This window comes from Ambystoma mexicanum, chromosome 5q, assembly GCF_040938575.1.
Source record: "Ambystoma mexicanum isolate Mex_15411 chromosome 5q, UKY_AmexF1_1, whole genome shotgun sequence".
In the NCBI taxonomy this organism is placed as follows: Eukaryota; Metazoa; Chordata; class Amphibia; order Caudata; family Ambystomatidae; genus Ambystoma; species Ambystoma mexicanum.
Genome location: NC_090933.1, coordinates 245,210,725 through 245,233,748, shown reverse-complemented (window position 1 = coordinate 245,233,748; position 23,024 = coordinate 245,210,725). Strand labels below are relative to the sequence as shown.

The 23,024-nt window shown below is 45.2% G+C and overlaps 1 protein-coding gene across 15 annotated transcripts in view; it reads left to right on the top strand.

Moving 5' to 3' along the window:
* Positions 1 to 23,024, top strand: part of PTPRM (protein tyrosine phosphatase receptor type M) — a 2,094,608-nt gene that overhangs the window by 1,300,038 nt on the left and 771,546 nt on the right. For all 15 annotated transcript variants that reach the window (XM_069620757.1, XM_069620755.1, XM_069620756.1 and 12 more), the window contains exons 12-13: positions 19,963 to 20,236; positions 21,430 to 21,466. In XM_069620757.1, the coding sequence (XP_069476858.1) occupies positions 19,963 to 20,236; positions 21,430 to 21,466 (311 nt within the window). The remainder of the gene's footprint in view (positions 1 to 19,962; positions 20,237 to 21,429; positions 21,467 to 23,024) is intronic.

Here is a 23,024-nt window from a genome sequence, read left to right as displayed (position 1 = left end):
AAGTGGTTATATCTCTACCCTGGGAAGAGGGGAAATTGAATCCTTTGTCAAAAGCAGAAGTGTGAGATAAGAAAGAGTATGAGGAACTGAAGCCCAAGGTAGCCTTTATGATAAATCAATCTGAGTCAAGGAGAGGCACTCCTAAAGTGGAAAGTAAATAGACCAACCTGAGGAAAGAGTTACACAAACTGGTCAGAAGAGTTGCCGTAGACTATTGAAAAATTGTACATTAAGAAGAAGTTCTTTGCAAATAAGAAGACAAGTGTGGGACACACACAGCAGGAGAAGGGAATCTTTCCCCTGCCCTTACTTTTGTTTCTATAAGTGAAAGAAAGTATTCTTTTTGGACATTCGCAGATGACTGACCAGCACCTTAGTTAGTAAAATAGATAGGGGACACCCCACAGCGATAGGGAAAGATAGACCTTCTTATTTCTGTAATCAACACAAGATAAAAGGTCCTCAAAGAGACAGCGTCCTTCTTCTGACCCTCCACACCTTCCATTAACGCCGCAATTAATTGTTCTGTCTTTGCCTGTAGAAGCCCCTGGGTGCTAGCGGTGTGCGGTATAATTCAGCATAACATGCTCTATGGATGCCTCTCAGGCCGGTGATAACACAGTCAGCCTACTTTTGTCTCTGGTACATGGCTGGGGACAGAGCATTTGCGGTCATATATTGGAGCCTTGACTGTTGAAGACTGCACTGTGATAGATCCCATTATCCAGCCTTTCTGTAAGGCAGCTGGGGTTGCAGAAGAATAAGTCACATGTTGACCAACTCCTCTAGGATGCATGTGTCATTTTGGCACAGTCTGTTACTTTTTTAGGCTTATCGTCATTCAGTTACCAGACCAGTGTCTCCAAGCAGTTGATGGGCCTGGTGCAACATCCTATAGATTGTTCTGCGTTGCTAAATTGACATGTTTGGTCAATGTTAATTTGGTTGCCACTTTTTTTCTTTTTAAGGAGGGCCTCCTCCCATAATCCCCTCTGCCCCATCCCCCTTTCCACCCCTTATTACCCTTAATCTATACATATATATGTATATATATATATATATATATATATTTTAGCAGATGTTAGGCAAGTGTCTTACAGATATCGGTGGGATGGGGCAGTCCCGAACGTGGCAATATTTGTTTGTGAGGGTGGCTAGTTGGCCATTTTGTTTGCTATATTGACTCCTGAAACTTCTGTGTCTGACGTTACAATCCATCTTTGCACATTGAATAGCTCCAAGAACTTGTATTCAAGAGCCATCCTTATTTTCCTGCCACCAAATAACCTATGAGCAGAGCACTGGAATACAAAAAGTGTGCCCACCCCACTCAGTATTCCATTGTGTGTTTCCTGATATTTAGCCTATGCCAATTATTTGCTTATGTAGTTGTTCACCTATGTGCCCTGCACAGTATCCCCCTGGGGAATTTCTCACACATAAGTATGGAATGTTGTTTGGTTGCACAGGTGTATCCCATCTTTATTTTGTGGTCTCACTCCATACTCATTTCTTGTTTGGGCCCGAGTAGTGGATTTTTAGGTGGGTTCAAAACCTTTGCCATGACATATTACCATCTTCTGTGGTCTTGTGTGCATGTAGTTTGTCTCTTTCCATAACTTCCTTGCGATAGGCTTGATGCCTTCACACACTTGGGCGAGGGGGGCATTTACTGGAAGACAACGTACGGTCATTCTTTGGGTTGCATGAGGTTACTCCTGGAGATGCCTGTTTTGGATCTGATGACTGAGTCAACTGCTTTCATTTTAGCCTGCTTTAGCCACGACCCTTTCTTTCAGCAGTGCCCCTACCTTTATCTTGGCATGCAGCTGCCCTGGTCCCTTCCACTACAGTAGAAGGTATGGTCCTATCCTGTGAATATATGCACAATTAAATTCCTTTTTACTGTCAATCCTTCATTGATTTCTTACAACAAAAATTAAATGAAATTCCTCTTTAAAAATATGGCGTATGCAGCTGTAAATACCAATAACTTTTGAGAAATGTCTCATAAAAATATCAATTTTAAGCGGTAGCCGCTGCGACTGAATGGTGGGTCTGGACTCTGCCGACGGCCTCCTCCTGCACGCCCAGCAGCGGAATATTGCTTTCTTGCGATGCTCCTGTTTTATCATTAGTGAGATGGTTTTATCTATGTACAAATGAAAAATCAATCACTCACAAAGTCCTACCAGGCTTGCAGTGACCCAGGTGCTAACAATGTGCTAATTTACATCCAGCAGGCAGCTGTGCGCTGAAACTGGGCACCAGACAGGATTTAGCTATTTTTCATTAGCACTTGGACTTTGATAAAGGGGAACAGAAAGGAGCTGCTTGACCTTTTAGAGCTTAAATTATTAAAGAGCAAATAGATTTGCGGTCTGGAGGCGAGCAAATCTAATTTCTCTTGTGGTGCAAAGACGAGGCAGACATTTTGAGTTTAGAAATGCTCCTTTTAGTTGGTTGCCTCTGTGATGACTGTGTGAATCAATATAAAGAATAGCATGTTTACGTGCAGCGTGCATCAAGTTGCACCATGCTTTAAACAGCCACATGATCCCTTGGCATTGTGCTCACATATGCCCATCAACCGAATTATATTGCAAAAGATCCTGAGATACTCAAATACAGTTAAAAGCCATAATTGCCCCTCACCCCCCATGCTCATAAATTCTCTATGCAGACCCCTGGTTTGTTTGTTACACATATTTCTCATATGCTATAACTTAGATAACTTGTGAACAATCCTCCTGCGTTTAGCATTGTAATAGGGGGTTGCATGTCTGCCTTGCTCTGTGCAAATGGAGCATCCCTTTTGAAATGAGTTATAATTTCATTAGACATGGGTCTGACATCTTGCTAGTGGGTGCAGGAGTCTTCTGCTCTAATGTTGGGTCTGTGCTACAATGGTACATGGGGCTCGTTATTGGCCTCCTCTCAGCCAATCAGAATGCTCAGACTGTTGTCAATAACTACCGGTATTGACTGCATTCTGAACATTCTGTCTTCAAATGCAGACAGGGAAACAACAATGCAATTTCCAGGCAAACCTTCTTTAAACATGACCATTCCTCTCTCGGAGGACTTTTTTTTTCACTGCAACAACCTATATTTAACACACTAAAGAGAAAGCTAAAACTATGGGGAAATACTTTAACTTTCTTATGGAGACAGGTTTTACTTTTACATGACACCTAATGCATATTCATGTTAAAACAGCTCCAGTTTAACCAAATGTGCAATGAAAATGTTCAACTCCTGAAGACACCTTTTTTATTGAAATGTTTCTAAATAAAACCACATTTAAATCACTAACTTGTTTTGCCTTTTTAGTTTACTCGCTATTAAAGCGATGCTTCTTTTTACTGAGTCACCAAAAACCAAATTGTGACAGCCACCGACCACGGGAGGGGGGTCGTTACCACTTGGCATAATATTGGCATGCAACCAGGGTCTCTAGTCCGCCACCCCACACTTCAAATTATTACAACGGGCCACCATGTCACTGTTGCTAAGAGGACAGCGTAACATCAGTCAACCGAGTGGCATCGAGCAAGGTTGGCAGGATGAAATGGGGTGTGGGATGAAAATGTGTGTTTTTAGCTGCAGATATGGCAGCCTGAGCGGGGCTACAATGTTATGTATGGCTTTGCCCATTCTGGCGTGATCTAAGCACGTATACGGTATGTGGGTACTGCAATAGAGGCAGGTGGTCTAACCAGGAGTGGACTGGCCTATAGGGAACTCTGGAGATTTCCCAGCATGCCTCTGCACCCAGGGCCTCTTTTGGGTGGTAACCTATTTTATTTCCACATATTATCATAGGAAAAGGGTTGGGTTCGATGTAAATGGGGCCACTTAGAACATTATTTCCAGGGCCTCTTTTGGTTTCCTGTCCACCGCTGGGTCTAACCTGCTAGTCATGAGCCACTACCTGGAAAGGCCTGTCCTCCTACAGTTGAGTACTGACGGATGCTTTGCTCGGTTTATGTATTGAGGAGCAAACGTGTTATAGTGTGAATGCCATTTGTTGCCAGTTGCTCACGTACGCATTGTTTGGTTGCTGTCGAGAGTTACAGGCCTTAAGCCTGATACTCGAGACGGCAAACCCACACCCATCAATACTTGCTGTCTCCAGAAGTCATTGACTGCTTCTGAGTCCCAGGGATCCTCTTTGTGGCTGCCCACACTTTAACATGGTACGCACACCTCTCACTGATCACCCCCATCCAACCTGGCTTGCAGCCGCATCCAGGCACACACACCATTTCTCTCCCCGGGAAGTGCTATTTGAGCCCCTTGTGTCACTGTACCTTTATACACATACAAATAAACAATTTGGCATACCTAGGTTGAGAATGAGCAACCTCAATTATAGGGCTGATGACATTTTGGGAATATGAAAAGGAGATCCTAAGAAGACCGCTGTTAATGTAGGGCACAGGGCTCGTAGCGAAGGCTCGGTGTCTGCTTTAGTAGGGTTTTGTTGATCCCTGTAATCAAGATCAAATCAACAGGTTTTCATTTAACCATGATCCACTCTATACAGTCATGAACTGTGAAGGTCTACCCCACCCATCCGCACCAGGAGATGGGTCTTGCACACTTAAATTGGCAGTTGCAGATGGACGAAAGCAAATAAAGATGCAAGGGGAGGCCCATTGAACAATGAAGAGCTCAGAGATCATGCAGAGTAGCAGACTATCTGTGAGGTAAACACAGGGGAAAGAGATACCTTGGTTTGAACTTCCAGGAACAGGACAGTTCACTAGGCATTTATACCCCTGGTGTCGTACTGCTACAGGCGCCTAAATGACTAGCACTGTTCACCATGTCAAATGCAATGCCTTGGTCACTTGCATTTAGTTAACTGACCCTTTTGCTGTAAGTTGCCCGATGCATATCATCAACCAAGGTGGTCATTACACATTCTGTATCTCTTCATGTGTGAGCCCCGCTGTGGAAAGGGTGAGAGAGCTTACTGAGATCGCCATAATCTTGGAGCTATTTGGTGCCTGACAAAACTGCTGAAAGGGTTTGTCATCTCCTAGGCCCTTCATTTCTCTGCTGCCATGTTCCAGCCATGCTCCACCCGCTCACCTTGTGAACCATGTTAAAATATCTTTAAAGCACACAAATTACCATTATGGTGGCTTCTTGCTGTTAGATGTCCAGATGGTGCCTGAGCTAAAAAGAAATCTCTTAGCGCAAATTAAGTGGAGAAAACTAGATCTTATGGCATTCAGAAAATGGTAACTATGCTTTGAATAAGTGCAAAGATCACAGACATGTATTGTACAAACCTGACTCCTGTAAAGTATGGTTTTGCCAACCCTTTTGCCCCTTTGCAAATGACAAAGCCTTTCTGCTTTAACAGAAATTTCAAGTTTGGCAGTACTTTATAAATAGTAGACCTTCTGATGCATTTCACGCTTTGCAAAACTATTTGAAAATGATCCTCTGTACCACTGAAAGGCCGTGGAGGGAGACAAGTGAGAAAGCCCAAAAGGCGGGAGCATTTTGAGTACGGTGCAGCCTCTAGATTAGGTAGGAAAGCAAACTGGAGTACAAGCTACTATGTTGCTCAAAGAGAGAGGTGAGTGAAACTCAGAGCTGGTAATCCCGGAGGAAAACTATTCTCTGGATCTTCAGGTCAAGGTTGCGGACAAGTGCTCGAAAAGCTGGGCCGGAAAGCCGGCCTACTCAGCCAGGCTGCATTAATTTCCCAGACACCTTTCCTCTTGTGTCACTCCTCCTCTGAGCTTTCTGGCTTGGTTGTAACCCGTACCCCATCTCTGGGCACACTCAGTCCCACTCTTCTCTCTGACTTCATTGGCCGGCCTTGTGCCACACTCTTTTGAGGCACATAATTCCTAAAGGGCAATATTTGATGGAAAACAAAACAGGAGATGCTATTTACGCCTAACGTTGGCTGGCGTGAACCTGTCTATGCAGAGGAATGGTGGAGCGGTATCGTCATCCGAAAAATGAATGTTGCTGTAGCACTCGATACATCAGCATAGCGGCCGGGTCCTGGGCTACTAAATGTTCAATGACAGTCCGGTATGGTACTCAAGAATGGAAACACAACATCTAAGCCTTCAGAGTTCTACAAGGAACGTTGATGTAATTATGTGAAAGTAGCAGTACTGAACGAGAGTCTGCTATTAAAAATAAAATGAAGGTGTGAAAATGGTCTGTCTACCAGCTGTCTTCATCGTTAAGCTCTGGAGGCGACGCTAGGAAAGTCTCCTCCTCACTAGTTTCAACATTTAGATTCGCCCTTCTGGGATAATGTTTTCATCGGGACTGTAAGACCCAATTCTAGCCAAATATATAAATGTCGAGTTTAAGTGCAAGATTGTGAAGACACGTGTGATATAAATAAGGGTGGTTTAAAAAAAGATCATGTATTGGTCACCGAAAACTATTGTAATTGAATCAAAGACCCTCCAGGCTGCTTCTGCTCAAGAAGATGTTCAGAGCTAGAGGAAAGGATGAAATGAATCTACTCAATTACATTATTGCACCAAGTAATAAGCCATAAGTGGTTAACTTGAAAAAACGTGCTTATTCGAGATTCTACGAAGAGTAATGGTCCCAGTCGTGAAACCCTTAATCGGATGGAAAAGCCAGATGAAAAGACATAAACGGGGAGCCTCAGTTAAAAAGTGACATCACTGTATCTCAATGGTAACATACACAAAAAAAGAATCAGCGAAATAAAAAGGAATGCTATTGACTAACATGTACCTGAACTGTCGCGTTGATACGCGGGTTAGCAGATGGCGTATAAGCTGCAGGTAAATCCTCGACTTCACCGCCAAGCTCAGAGTTCGGTGCTGTACGATAGTGGCGGCAATTCTGTTACCACCATTTTACTGTCATTTTTCCTGCACCGCCAAGCTTGTAATGAGGCCCACTCTCTTTATCACATCCTATTTGTAGGTAGGTGCAATGGATGAAAAAACTTCTACCAGAGTTGTTTATGATCCCTGGAAATATGTCTAGAGGTCAATAGGATTGTGAAGTGCATACACCAGAGAGAGACAGGGAGCGAGAGAGAGAGAGAGAGAGAGATAGAGAGAGAGAGAGAGAGAGAAAGAGAGAGAGGGAGAGAGATAGAGGGAGAGAGATAGAGAGAGAGAGAGAAAAAGAGAGAGAGAGAGAGAATTGCATGATTAATAACACTCACGGATGAAAGGTAAGTTTTGGATTGTGATCAAAAGTGTCAAAAAGTGAGTTATTGGAAGCTGAAAATGAACGGCAGCCAAAGTGGTGGTACCTGGTCATAAAACCTGTGAAGTGGTCAAGAAAGTGGGGTAAAAAAGTACAAATCTATCTTAAAATGAAAGTGGGTGCCGAAAGAAAGATTCGGCAGTTGTGCATAAAAATCCGAAGAGTGTGGGAAAAAGGTTTGAAAAGACAACTATGACATTGTTTTTCAAGGGCATAGGGAAAGCATTTTTCGATAATACAATTATTGTATAAAAACAGAGAATTGATTACAGCCCTGTAATCCCATCTGGGCACTGTTGACATTAGCAAAGCACTTGACCTTCAAGCGCAGCAGAACGCTGATTGAATTAGAGCCCTGTCATTGCTAGTCACCTCTCATCTATTAGATGTGTGCTTGTAGAAATATGACATTCAGCAGAGGTTTCTTAAATGGATGGGTCTCAGACGAACATATTGTATGCGATAAGGATATACCATCCAGCTGGACACAGGGACGGGACCTGCGCGAGAGGATTAGCAGGAGAGCATTTTGCTCTGGCATGTGCTTTTCTTTTCTGTACAGCAATGGAAAGAACCTAAAGGGGTCTGCAACCTTAAGCTCTCCAGATATGTTGGACTACAACTCCCATAAGCATTAAACAGCGCATCATCACTGGTGGGGGATCACAGGAGCCTTAGCCTAAACACCCGGAGAGCCATCATCAGACTCATCATTATACCATTCAGAATAGACTGTTGTCATTTTATCTTTTCTCAATACTAAGCTACCCCAATATGTTCCTTCTTCCACATATCCGAGTCTCTTACCAGTACAAAGTTCTCTTCTGGTTGAGCATGACACTTGACCATGTAATTTCCACCACGGCTCAACGCTTACATGTATTAGGACGCACCCTGCCTTAGCCTGCCTAGCTCCCTTTCATACCACCCTCATCAAAACACAGGAACTCATTGGGGCTCCTTGTGTTGAGTCGTAATTGCCAACAGTGGGCTGCCAACGTTAGCACTTATGTGATGCTGGGTCCCCTGTCTGTATTTTTCTACTTGCACAAAACAAAGTGCAAGGAAAGAGTTGTAGATAAAGGCAAAATCGCCTTTACTCTTTCATTTTAATATCCATTTTCTAAATGCAAGAATCAGAAAGCAGGATATTTGTTGGTTCTCCTTTGGAGTTTTAGGATAGACTAGAGCGGGCAGTAGTTTGGTACGGGTTGATATTAGCCCTCCCTTTTGGAATTCAAGAACAGGGACAACATATACTGCTGGCAAAATGCTAATCCTTACTGCCCGCTGTCAGGCTGAATAATAGGAAGGAGGAGATCGGTTGCACATGGCGATACTTTCATATGGAAAAAACGGTCCAGGGTCTTTTTTCCGGGATTTTGTATTCCACATCCAGTGTTTTCGCTAGAGCACAAGTTTCTCCGGTTTGCACAATTTCTTTTCAAATGGAGCACAAATTCTTGAAAACGTGTTTCACGATGATACCAAAGCTTCAGGAGGAGACAGCTAGATGCGCTGAGAAAGCTTACAAGAGGCCACCATTCTCATAAGTACGCCTGCGTCTGGTGGTGATTGTAAGTAGGGGCACAGATGATTCTGGTGCAGGCAGACGGGGAGAAAGAAAGCAGGAATCAGAAGGTTGGATGCTCTGCTGGTTCTCGTTCTGACTAATAGGATGTCATCGAGGTGGCGTGGTTTCTGAAAGCATGGTTGCCGTGTCTAATAGCCCATGGCGTCAAAAGTAACTGTGGGCCTTTATTAGAAAGGTGTTGGAACAAGGGTAATTGTTGAAATTAAAACCGATGGTTCAGTTAAAGCTAGAAATACCTGTTTTGTGTTACATCATTTTTAACAGGCAATGCAAGAGGGAGACAGAAACGATTGGGATAACCTGGGACACATCTTTAGGATCATAGAACATTGAATAATGATAACGCTGAAATCTTCTTAACCTTTAAAAGTTTGCTTTTGGTACTTCAGTGCGAGGTTCTATGTGTGAGGGGTTTTGCCAACGTGTTTGTGTGTTATATTTTGATATCTAGTATTTTATACCAGTTCTGTGTACTAGACGTCACACAATTTCTGCGGAGTATGCAATAGTAGTCCTGTCTAAGTATGTAGTGTAATTTGTATGTTTTGACTAAGAGGGTGAACACTTTGACAGAGGCGCTGTTCAGAGGACATTGGCCATGAGCAGAGCAATCCCTCAGTACCACTTTGTACTTCCTCACAGGCACATAGAGGTATGTTGCACGGGGCACGCAACTTCCCATCATGGCTAGCAAAAGGCATGGGCATCCTGTGTGGCTGCCCAGGGCCACACAACCCTAGGTGCCTCAAAGTAGTTACAGGAGCCAATCTTCCATCGGAGGAGCTAGAACACTGCCTTTAATTTTACTAATCCAGAATAAGAACCTTTTTTAATTTGCATTTTAATTTAATTGTATTGTGTATGCACAAGTCTTTCCATTTGCAAAGAATCTAAAAATAAATGGATTCTTTGCAACTACAAAAACTGGTCATGTTCCTAAAGTCTTCTAAAGTATGTCTTCTGTGGGGATACTGGCATATATTGGCTGAGCCAGCCTAGACATATTTTCTTATAGCATAATTAATGGCATTTTGTGCAAAGCAAAAATGTGTATGTTCTTTTCTTACATGGGAATACTGGCATATACATAGGTGCTGCCAAAGTGGACATTCATGGGCACAGCCAGCGTGAACATGTTAATATACTTGCATATAGTGTGAGCAAAGGCATCATGGAAATTCTGCTGTGCACTGTTGGTGAATTTCATCTGTTGGATTTTTGGGTTAAAGCCAATTGCAAATTGTCTCGCTTTTTAACCAGTTTTTCAAAGAAAGTGTGCTGTATAACGTACCATTTTAACCTAATATTGAAATATATTTCTCAGTGACGGAGGGACCCTTACCGACCCAGAACCACTTTTGGTTGGTACGGACTCCCTTGCTACCCTCGCATGCTTGGGCATATTTGTGGGAAATGTTTACACCCCTCCAGTTAACTTAATCACCAGCCACCAATGGGTGAGTGGCTGCTGGGTGAATGGGTATGGATGTGTTCATGCAAGGCTGGAGCCCAGGCAAGGGGCACTGTATAATGGATGTTTTCTTACATATTTTACTGGTATTATTGGGCAAAGCCAACTTGATTAATGTTATTACATGGAGGGGGAGTGGGGGTTTATAGCACAATAGGGCAGGCAGACGGGACATTTTCTTTCTTTGGCATGGCGTTTATTACTCACATAAGATGCAGGGTCAAAATAATGTCCGTTCTTACATGAGGAGGTTAGGCGCACTTGTGCAGTCAAAAAATATATGTTATCTTACTGTGGCATTGCATGTTTTACTAGTGTTAAAGGTAAAGTCCACCAAAACCTGGCACCTCTTGCTCACTGCATCACTGCTCTCTGCTCCAACTTTCAGTATTAAGCGGATGACACCCAGCTCTCTTTCAGGCTCCCCTAAGCCGCCTTTACTCCTTCTCTCATTCCAGACTGTCCACAATTCAGGATTGGTTTGCCTCCAATGATCTCTGCCATAATACCAGTAAGAGTGAGATCCTCCTCATCGGAACACCAGATCCCTCCTTTCCTCTATCTCTCTCTCTCTGGCCGTCCACTCTAGGCCATCTTCCTGCTCATACCTGTGAGGCTAAGAACCTTGGGGTCATCTTCGACTCCACCCTCTCTTTCTCTATTCACATCTATGATGTCTCTATGAAGTCAAACTATCAGCTGCACCTTGTCAGAAGTATTTTTCCTTTCCTCACTTCCCCCCAGAAGCTCACTATCTCCAGAGCTCTGGTCCTCTCACGGCTGGACTACTGCAACAGCCTCTTTGTAAATCTTCCTGCCTCTACTTCCTGTCCTCTACAATGTATGCAGAGCAAGACTGCAAGACTTGTCCTTGGCCTCAAGCCCAGGGATCATATCTCTCCAGCTCTGGAATCTCTTTATTGGCTCCGAGGGGCAGCAAGGATCAAGTTCAAGACCCTCTGCATTGTCCACAAGTCTTTCTGGGGACTGGGCCCGCACTACATCCAACTCTCCCTTCCTACGTAGCTCCCATCTCGAGCTCTCAGCTCATCCACCTCCAACTCTTTGAGGGTCAGTCACTTTTCCAAGCAGAGAGTTGGGGCAGATCTCTTTCTTTGGCTGGGGCCTCCCTCTGGAAAAGCCTCCCTGCCTCCCTCAAACTTGAGCAGAACCATCTCCGGTTCTGGAAGCAACGTAAGACCTTTCTCTCCGCTTCCGCTTTCTCTCTTCCTCTCCCATGCTGATGACCTGTCTGGTCCACGCACTGGTCTCCTGGCCACCCTCTGAACTTGGGCCCAGGTCCCTGCCTTTCCAGTTGCACGTCACACTGACTCTTGGCTCCCCCAGCACTTGTAGTCTGTATCTGTAACCCTACAGTCCCCTCTCTCTGCACTTATGAGCCACCCGTTGGTTGCACTTTCACATTACCTACACTGAGCCACCCGCTAGCTGCCCTTATGATTACCTGCACTTCTCCATCCCCCCTTTGCACTTCTCCCCTTCCCTGAGCTTGCGCGATCTGAATGACAAGGCCTACTAAGATCCTTGTTTTGTCCTCCCTCTGTTTCCCCCTCCTTGTTTTGTCGCGCCTAAAACACTTATGTACAGGTGCGTTATAAATGCCATATCATATCAAAGTCAACATGATGAGTCTTCGTACATATTGAGTGGAGGAACATGTGCAGCCAACAAGGAAATGGTTCCTTACTGTAGCATTGCATGTTCTACTGCATTCATGGCAAAGTCAACATGAGTATTCTTGCATGGTGGTACGGAGGTTGGGCAAGTAATATGTGCAGCAGCAGTAACATGTTTTCTTCTTGTGAATAGGAGAGTTTGACTGGCATTAAGGGTAAATCCAAAAGAGAATGTTCATACATGGGTATACTGGCAGTGCCAGCATGAACGTATTTTCTTATGGTATCATAACTGTGCATAATATTACTGGCCACAACAGAGTTGGCGGCGTAGCCCACTTGTTTCTACGCTAGGTGAAAGATTTAAGGTTTGATTAAAACACATACTTTCATCTTTGCCTAGTGCAGTGCACAGCATTTCCTTACAGCAGCATGATCATCATGCACATTGTACAGGCGTGGTTGTCCAGGCATGCCCTGAGTGTGGTGCGGCCCGTGCTTTGTTATCGAGCTTGAAGGGGGGGCCTTCAGCATAGCTCGTAGGGGGCCCACACATTTTGTGTTACGTCACTGCCTGTGCCCTTCCACCCATCAGCCTCATTCAGAGCAGGGAGAAGAAGGGGTGAAGGGAGTCTCCTAACCCGAGACCTGCATGCAGCCGGTGCCTGGGTGGAGTATTGTGGTAACGATGTCACCCCTGCTGTTGAAATGTAAGTTTAAAAGGTCAATTTCTGTGTTGGTGTGTGTGAGAGACTGTGTGTGAATGCTGGAATAGTGTATGAATGTGTGATGTGAGCATGTGTCGGGTGTTTGTATTTGTATGTGTGAGTACGTGTGTGTGAGTGTGTGTGTGTTGAGATGGAAAGAGAGAGGGGTTCAAGGGTTGTAAAGAGAGGAGCTGGTGCAGGACCACTGTGGGAGAAGTAGTTATTGGTAAACACAGCATCGACAGGTTTTCCTAAAGTGGCATGGCACTCGCAATATTACTGGAATTATAATAACACTCTCGTTTGAGTACTGGCCTGTAGTGGCAGATCTTGCATGGGCATATTTTCATTTAGTGGCATTGCCAACATTACTGTCATTAAGGGCAAATAGAGTGCAAGCTGTCTTACGTGGGGATACCTGCCTATGATGTCACAACCTTCATGTGCGCAACCACATTTTTCAGAAATGCATTACTGGACTAATGGTCAAATCCCACATGAGTGTTCTTTCATGGGAGTACTGGGTTATACCAGCATATATGAGAACACTGTGTGGTACAGAATCAGGAGATGGGCAAGGAGCTGTGATTTTCACAAGTTATATTCTCTCTTCAGACTTAAAAGACCAAATCAATTTAAACATTGGGGCAGTTGTTCATTTGTCTAGGGTAAACATGCATGAATGGTGGCAAAACATTTTACTATCCAAGAATTCAATGTACTGTAGGCCTTATTCAGACCATGTGTGGTATTCTAGTGATGGTCAAGTATTAGCTATCCTCTTACTAATGTAGATCTGGGTGAAGGTAGGGTGTGCATGTGGGGCTGCCTGTTCAGGATCAGTGTATAATATACAACTAATCTAATGTTTACATACATATGTAGCGAAACATAGATAAGGCAATGGTAACTAGAGAATTACTGCACAGTCACAGTGTGTCCCTATTTATTTATTTATTGTTCGCTTGTTAGGCTCTTATACAATAAGAAAATACAGTTTCAAAGCGCCCACAGAGCAGGAAGGGAGCAAGGGTGGGAAAAACATTAAAAAACACAATATTTAAGAGTAGAGGGGGGAAAAGGGTAGAAGGGAAAAACCTACTGTGCCTTGTGAATATTCAGAACGTGCAAGTGCAGCAAGGAAGAGGGAAGAGGGGTAAGTACTGGGGAGTCCAAGCTCATGGGTGAGCCACAGATGAAGTCTTAGGAATGTTGAGTGCTACACAGACTAGGGCCATGGGAGGTGCAAGGGCGAACCTCCAGGGTGGAGGGTGTGCAGATGCAAGTGCTGTGGATAGACAGGAGCTGGGCAGAATTGGTGTGGGTTGTAAGGGCCCGAGGATGCATAAGGTCCCAGGACACCGATCAAAGCAACTGTGAGATTAGCAGAGGAGAGAGGAAGGGAAGGAGGAGGAAAAGAGGAACGTCTTAAGGAGCTTCCGGGAATTTTAGAAGGTCCTGCTCAAGGTGCAGAGGGAGGAGGAGGTTATTCCAAAGGAGGGAGCCCACTGAGGAAAGTGAACGACCACCTACTCTCTGTTTAGCAAAACGCTTTACACACAGAGAGTTGGTGGCAGAGGAATGTAGTGGTATAGCTGGAGAGTATTTAACGAGATAAAGTTAAAGATAGTGTGGTCCCCGAGCCCAGACAGTCTTGTGGATGATGCAGAGGGATTTGAATGTAATCCGTGCAGCAACCGGGAGCCAGTGAAGACTTTTTAGTGCAGGAGAGATGTGGTCCCTGGGCTTACGGCCAAGGATAAGTCTTGCTGCCCTATTCTGGATTAGCTGGAGGGGTCGCAGACTGGAAGATGGTAGATTCAGGAGGAAGCTATTGCAGTAGTCAAGACTGGAGAGAACCAGGGCTTGGGTCACATTGAGCCTCTGAGGGAAAGTGAGAAAAGGTAAAATTCCTTTGAGAAGGAAGAGCTGAAAGTGGGACTTCTTGGCCATGTCTTTAGTGTGAGAGAAGGCGCAGGGGGAGAGCCCAAGGAGGAAGGCCAGAGTGAGAGGAAGGAGGAGGGAGCAGGAGTCCTGATGGGAAGGATCTCAATTTTACAGGCATTGAGGGAGAGATTGGTGGAGGTGCACCAGGACTGGATGACAGATAGGCAGTCAGCGATGATGGAGGGTACAAGAGGGTCAGCAGGGAATTTTTAAAAAAGCTGTGTCTCATCTACGTAACACTGGATGTTGGAGAAGGAGGCGATGAGGCGTGTAAGGAGAGCAAGGTAGGTGTTAAAGAGCCAAGGGGAGAGTATAGAGCACTGGGGGACACCACAGGTGGAGAGGGAAGGAGGAGAGGAGAAGGTGCCCAGGATGACTTGGGAAAAACAGTCAGTTATGAAAGAGGTCAGGCAGTCCAGTGCCCATTCCGAGATGCCAAGGGTATTGTGGAGCCTTTGTATGAGGATGGAATGTTTGACTGTGTCAAAGGCAAAGGAGAGATCGAGAAGGATAAGGACTGCTGGGGAGTTGGATCAGCTGTATAATCTATACATGTTTGTGCTGCCATTAATGCAGCACCCTAAAGTAACTTGATTTTGTTCAACTGTATTCAATTTTTTTTTTTACTCACAACCAAGCATACATATAATCTGGCCTACAGACAGACGTTTCACTAAAAAGGTTTTATCCCAACAAATAATAACAGTAAGAAATTATTCAATTGGTCTAACACATTGAGGCCAATAAACAAACATTGTCCTTCACTTGTGCGTATCAGTTGCTTTGCCCAGGAAAAGGCACTCCCGCCCAGGATTTGCCACAGGAGTGGCTGTCACATCCCATAGTGCAAGGGGCTTGCAACCTGCAGCTCTCCAAATGTTTTGAACTACAACAACTCCCAGGATCCCTTACTATTGACTGGCTAGGATTGGTAGGAGTTGTTGTCCAAAACCTCTGGCGAATCAAAGTTTACAACCCTCTGTTCTAGTGCATACTTGCTGAGCCTGTGCCATTTGCCCTTTGTGTGTTGTAGCCTACTGCAGGCCCAGCCCAGCGGACAAAGCAGTGCAGAAAGGGCCTATTTACATTGTAGTGCCCGCTGCCTGCATTCATCCAGGGGAGCTGACTTATGAATTTCTCGGGGGGGTGCCCAAATATAGGAAGTGACATCACCAGCGGTTATATGACCGCATTTGCACGTAGTCGCCAACTTGGTGCGAGGGGGTATGGGGGCGCTGAACAGGGGAAACATTGGCTAGCATGTACTGCATATACTAAAGTCAAGTAAGAAGGAGGTTTAAACCTCCCAGTTGCATTCCAGTAGGCCAACACTGCCCCTACTCCAGCTCTCTATAATCATCCTGGTTGTAGTAGCCCTCAAAAGGCAGAGCAACACGACTAGGATGGGAGAACGAAATGCCATCCCATCCTGTGAGTGTGTCAAACCTCAGAGCAAAGACTGTGCGTGTGCCTCCTACCTTCGAGCACAATTTTATTAATTTGGTGGAAAACTTGTAAGTGGGTGCATGGGAATCCCATGCGTGTGTGTGGGCTGCAGACTCTGGATCACATGCTCACTTCTTCAGTGTTAAACTCTGGCCAAGGCTCTTTGGGCAAGCATTCAGGATGGGTCTCACACCTTTAAACAGTGTGATATATTAAGTGGGCACCTCACTCCTTGGAGCATAGTATACCTGTTGCTGGTAATCTCACAACTGAAAGTACAGTTTCACTCTTGTCATCTCAGTGACCCCATGTATATTAATGGAGTCAGTCTCCCATCTGGGAAGACAATTATATTTCTATTAAAACACTGTGAATTCTCACTCCAGTTTTCCCGATCTATAGATCCATACCAGATTCATTCATTGTGTGTGCAGGGGTGATAACTTGTGTCTGAGAGAGCTCATTCTTTCATTCAGAAGAGATAAAGGGGTAACAACCCCCTGTATGTGGGATCAGGCTCATTTTGCCCCATTGCCCCTCACTCCAGAATGAGTGAGCAGGTTTTAAGACCCTGCTGATTCTGCTATCCTACAGGCTCGAGCCTTCTATCCCTTGCCCCATCATGGTTTCCAACATCTTGAGCGGCAGCTTATGTACAGCAGGCAGCTTGGGACATGCTTGTTGCCAATTGAATATAGCCAGATCTACTTTTTAGACACTGGGAGAGTGCCATGAACCCACATTGGTAGTGAAGAAAAGAAGCACTTGACATACAGAACTCAATAGTATAGTGTTCCAGTCCTGCTGAGAAATGACAATTTGGTCTGTTTAAATGTAAAGCAGAGTGGCTGAGAAGTACACACACTGTGACATTAAAAATAAAGCGGCTGTGGTGGGTGGAAGTGCTGCTTCGGTGGCATCAAGCGTATGCAATTCCCTGTGGGGTAGTGTTGGTCATTTCCTATTGAAGTATAGCAGTCCTATTGAGAAGTGCCATTAAAAGTGAAGCTGCCCAGTAAGCTGGATCAGTGTTGCCCCATAAAAGGTGTAGAAGCCTCTGTGAGAAGTGGCAGTACTGTCCCAACGGTGAGAAGTGTAGTATTTTCACAATAACTATGCTTAAGCACTTTGGGTTATTGACTAGTGCTGCTACATTCTGAGTAATTCCATCCCTTTAAATATATTGGGCCTCATTACGACTCAGGCGGTAAGGGGTTTACGGCGGCGTAAACAGCGCCGACCCTTACCGCCTGATTCCGAGGTCCCTTAGCGCCATGGAGGTTTTAACACCTGCTTTCAGCAGGTGTTAAAATCCATGGCGCTAAGGGACCTTGATGTTAATTACGCCACCGTAATTTACGGTGGCGTAATTAACGCCTTCCCCACTCCCATTATGCCCTATGGGGCAAAAATGGGAATGGGGAAGGGTAAATGGGGATTGGGGACTTACCGCCCCGCCAACCTCGGAATGGAGCGGTAAGTCCGCCAACCACCATGGCGTAAACGTAGTTTACGCCATGTTGGTAAAGGTACGACCCAGGCGGTAACTTACCGCCTGGGTCGTAATGAGGCCCATTAGCTCTTGTATAACCATGACAGTGTTGAGTTATTCTGACGATGATGAAGATGATATCAGACTTGCTCAATAGTTCTGGTTCTCTATCATTAAATGTACTTCAGATCTTCAGAGTCTCGGGAGGATAGCTCAGGGGCAACATGCTTGCCTGGGAAGCAAGACGACATGGAGCAACACAGGTTCGATCCCTCGGTCCGCGCAACACTGTTCGGTCCCTCGGTCCACGCTTAGAAACCTCTGGGTATTACGTGCATTATAAATGATCAATTAAAATTAAAATAAATAAATCTGCTGAGAAGTGCTGAGGCCTTGTCAATAAGAGTGTAGCAGCTCAACTGAGACGTGCTGATGTTGTCCCATCAAACGTATAGCAGCCCCACTAAGATGAACTAGCATTGCCTAACAAAAGCATAGCAGCCCCACTAAGATGAACTAGCATTGCCTCAACAAAAGCATAGTATTACAATTATAGAAGCCCTGTTGCCAAGATTGGTGCACAGATGTACAAATACATCCAACCCAAAAAGATTTTTAGAAATTGAGGGACAGACTTGTTTTGCATCTGTGCCTCCATTTCTAAAAATTGTTTTGGGTTGGGTGTACCTCTACATCCGTGCACCCCTCTTGCCAAGAGGGGTGCACAGATGTACAAATAAACCCAACCCAAAACGATTTTTAGAAATTGAGGGACAGACTTGCTTTGCGTCTGTGTCTCCATTTATAAAAATCGTTTTGGGTTGGGTGTACCTCTACATCTGTGCACCCCTCTAAACGATTTGTAGAAATTGAGGGACAGACTTGCTTTGCATCTGTGCTTCCATTTCTAAAAATCGCTTTGGGTTGGGTGTACCTTTACCTCCGTGCACCCGGGTGCACAGATGTAGAAGTATACCCAAACCAAAACGATTTTTAGAAATTGAGGGACAGATGCAAAACAAGAGCCTCTTGCTTTGCATCCGTCCCTCAATGTTTAAACATCGTTTTTTACCCGGGCTGCCAGAGAGAGACACAGTATGGATGCAGGGCTTTAAGTGGGCCGGGGCCTGCCGGGGCTGGGCCCCGGCAGTCTCCGAAATTTCGTTTTGAGGCGGGGCCCTGCCGGGGCCCACTAATCTCCCCTGTCAGCCCCGGCCACTACAGGAAAAAGCATTTTTTTCTACAGCCTGAAGCTCTCGCTCGTATGCGAGAGCTTCGGGCTTCAGAAAAAAATGCCTTTCAGCCATAATGGTGGCGCCGCACCTGCGAGGCATCCCTTTAATCAAGGGATGCACGTGGGCCAGCGCCACCATTATGGAGAAAACGTGTGGCCGCTGGAAGCAGAGGCCTTGCTTTCTAAATACTGAGGCTCCCGTGGATTCTCGGGAGTTTCAGTCTTTAGGAAAAAGGCCTCTGCTTCCAGTGGCCTCACCCTTTCAGTCTTAATGGTGACGCTGCCCCTCCCCAGCTGGCGAGGGGCAGCGCCACCATTAAGGCTGAATAGGAGAGGCGCTGTCCCCTGCCAGGCAAGCCTATAGAATAGAAATGCAGAGATCAGCACCCTCTCCCCCAAAGGGGAGAGGGTGCTAATCTCTACAAAAGGCTGCCTGGCAGGGGTGCCAGTAGCCCATTGAGCCGGGGCTCGTCAAGGGGGCGTGGCCTAAAGGCCCATCAAGACCCCCGTTGTTAGGCCACGCCCCCTCGATGGGCCCCGGCTCGATTTGTAGTGCCACTTAAGGCACTGTATGGATGGAACAATGGGCCATCCATACTGCGTCTCTTCTCTACGTCCCTAGGGAGAGGGGGGGGGGGGCTCTGCCCCGACTTGCGCCCCTGCATTAATCTGCTTTTAATAACACTGCCCCTTACATCCCTACTCCTTAAACTCACGTGCACGGAAGGCTGTGTGAATGCTTAGGACCAAAGCATAGCAAGGTTCCTGCAATGTGCTAGATATTTTGAAATGCATGGGCCCCTTGTGCGCGCAGCTGTTGTGTCCCCCTGCGCACAGTCCCCACACTGAGCTTGTGTACACAGGGATGCAGCCTGGGAATGGAGGCACGCGTTGCTCCTCACATTAAGTGGACTGCAGCATCGTTGAATTGCCCACTTGTGTTCAAATACGTGTATGAAAAGATATAACAATAATATGAATTCCCTATTATCCGCCCCTGCACTAAAGGCTGCCTCCCCTACTGGGTCAGATCCAGTCGTTTCCAAGTCCTGCTCTTTCGACTGTATTTGTTTATGACAAATTCTTTACCAGAATAATACATTTTGTGTAAAGTGATTTTAAGTTCTGCTTCTGTGTTGGGTGAACACTCGAAAACAAATGACACATTGCCTCTGTTGTTTTTTTTTTTTTTTAGTGTCTACCAAATTGTGGTCGAGGAAGAACGTCCTCGCAGGATCAAGAAAACGACGGAAATCCTCAAGTGCTACCCCGTGCCCATCCACTTCCAGAACGCGTCGCTCCTGAACTCTCCTTATTACTTCGCAGCAGAATTCCCAGCCAGGGCGCTCCTGATCCCCCAGTCGTTCAGCATTGGCGACAACAGGACGTACAGCGGCTACTGGAACAGCCCGCTCCTCCCGCACAAGACCTACAGCGTTTACTTCCAGGCCGCCAGCAGGGCCAACGCGGTGAGTCTCGTGACAGGTGTTGTTTTGGCCGTGTTCGCGCGTGTGTGATTAGGTCGGAGTCCTGTATTCCCTGGGACAGGTCACATGTTTTCGTCAACCGACGAGATAACAAGAAAGCCCTAAACATTGTCAGGTCTTGTTACTTAGCGGGCAGAGGGAGCGCGGCGTCCGGCTGAGAAGGAATCATTAGGCCTGACAAAGCCGTTTCCCGGTGCAGCCGGTGGCGTGGGCTTGTAGAGGGAGGCGAAATGTTGTTTCATTGGGCAATGTGTTCTGGCTGCACATCCCTGCCAGTTTGAGACAGGCTCTGCCCTATTAGTGGCTGTTATGCAGGCCTGCACACCACGCAGGTCTGGAAGCGATTGCCCTTGCCTGCTTGTGGAAGGGTTCTGTTGTCATTTTGATGCAGTTCTTGCCGGGAGTCTGTGACTTCTTAGCTGGCATCTCCAGGCAAGACCATCTAGTGTCTACAACAGTATACGAGTCTTTTTTCTGTGCTCCTTTGGTGCGCCACTAGAATTATGCAAATTGTTTTGTCTCATTATTTTCAAACAATAAATGATAAGGTTTGATATGAAACACAACATGAATAAAAAAGGATCTGTATTCCTTGGGTTCTCTTTCCCGGACATCCTGGCTCTGGTTCCGAAGCTCTTGACTGTTGCTCGTGGGTTGTGGCTTGACCACCCAGCCCTACGCCCTGTCCACTTTCACACTGGCTTACCCTTTCATCAGACTCCCGCAAAGTAGACTCGCGAAACAAAAATGACCTTTTTTTAAAAAAATGTTTAGCTTCTGATTTAGAAAAATACATTAAAAAAAGACCAGCAAGCTTTTAATTATATGAAAAAAAGAATCGGAGCTCATCGTGTCTGAAAGTGCCCTTTCATTCTGTGAGTAAATGCTAATTGAATTATTAAATGTTCCATGCCCAGTTTTAATTTGTTTCCGGCGTAAAACTCAAGAGGCTGGCATTGCCTGGGCAGGCATGCTCAAAAACATTTATGATGAGATTTTGTTTTAAAAAAAAAGAAAAAAAGACATATTTTTGTATACATTTATTTGTTCTTAATTCGTTTGGGGAACGCTTCAGTACGCAGAATGCTTTGCTGTGCCTATTTGTAAAATGTAATTGAGAAGTGCACTATTCTGTTTAGATGTGACACCAAAATCATCTTTTTTTTTTTACTCAGGAAATCAAAATTGACTGCGTTAGGATAGCTACAAAAGGTACAGTATATTTATAATGTGCCTGTTTCTGTAATGTTTCTTTTAGTTTTTATGTATAGTCATAATTAAGAACTGATGCCTCAGCCATTTTTATATATGTTATGGGATTACAAAATGTTATTAGGTAATTAAATTCACAAAAGCAGGACTACAAGTACAAGAGTTATTTACTTGGCCAGCACATCACCAAGTTGCCTGCTCTGAGGACATCATAGGCCCCTTCGCAGATAGATTCTCACACAACAGAAACAAGGACTGCCTTCATCCGAAAGAGGGGCCTTAATAAATGGTATGATTGTGCAGGAAGCAGCAGTGACCGCAATTTGAGGTTGGTAAGTGCTGGGGAAGTGGAGGTGAACAAGTGGTTCCTCAGCTGGGTTTCAAGCAATTTCTTGCAAGAGACGATTTGGCGAACGCAGAGTCTTCATTTGTAGCGCGAAGAAAGACATTGTGGCATCGAGTGCTTGAAATCTTCTTGCAATGACCTGAGACTGATGGGTGAAGGAGCTGGGTTCATCACGGCCAGTAGCGTGAGCACACGCGGAGAAGCGTCATGAACCGATATCCAAGAAGTAAGGAGCACAACTGCCTACACCGGAAAATCTGAAATCGGAGATTTCTGCTGTTCGCAGCGCGTGCCTGACACCGCCGAGAATTATTTAAAACTCTGCCATTGCCTCGCCCAAGGGTAAAGAAGTGCATCTGTGTGCATATATATATATATATATATATATCGATTTACATTCCGTCAGGAGAGCCCTCTTGTCGGAAAGAGTGAGCCGCACTACACAGCGTGGGAGTGCAACGGGTATCCATGCAGGGTTAAGCCTTGATAAAAAGGGGTTGCAGACCATCCGTTCTTATTTATACAAAAATAGTCCTTTATTTTACAAAAAATACAATATACTGATTACAAAATTGTTTAAAATCAAGGGTTAGCAACCCCAAGCCTGGCATATAAACAATGGAGGCCAACAACGGGACGACGCGTTTCGCTACTTCCTGTAGCTTGATCACATGGTTCCCCCCTGGCCACGGCATACATTTGTACTTGTTTGATTCTGGTGATTCATAGTCATAGAAAGAGGACTGCTCTGTTCTCTAGTGCTGCCGGCAAAACAACAATCTATGTGCGTTCTGTGCAAATCATTCTTATATTTCTCACATACTCCCATTATTGTGCGTAATGCAAATCAATGTGTACATTAGAATACAGTATATAAAATCCTATTCACAGTAAATTCATGGCTCATAATGCCTGATTTTAATCATTCTATGAAAAGGACAGTATTTGATTATACCTGCCCTCATTCTGATTGTAAATACAAACCTCATGACACGTATCCTGGGCTTAGTGCCCAAACTGCCCGTGCTTTACTAGTACACGCAATGATTGTGAACAGTATGCTGTGTAAAAACGGGAACGTCTAATGTGCTTTGAGAGAAGGGGGTACTACACCAATGTGTAAAAAGTAAATACTTTTGTCTATGTCTGCCCTCTTCTCTAGCATGGTGTGCAGTCCCCTAGTTTGTAATGAAACCTTAATCGGGGAAGAGC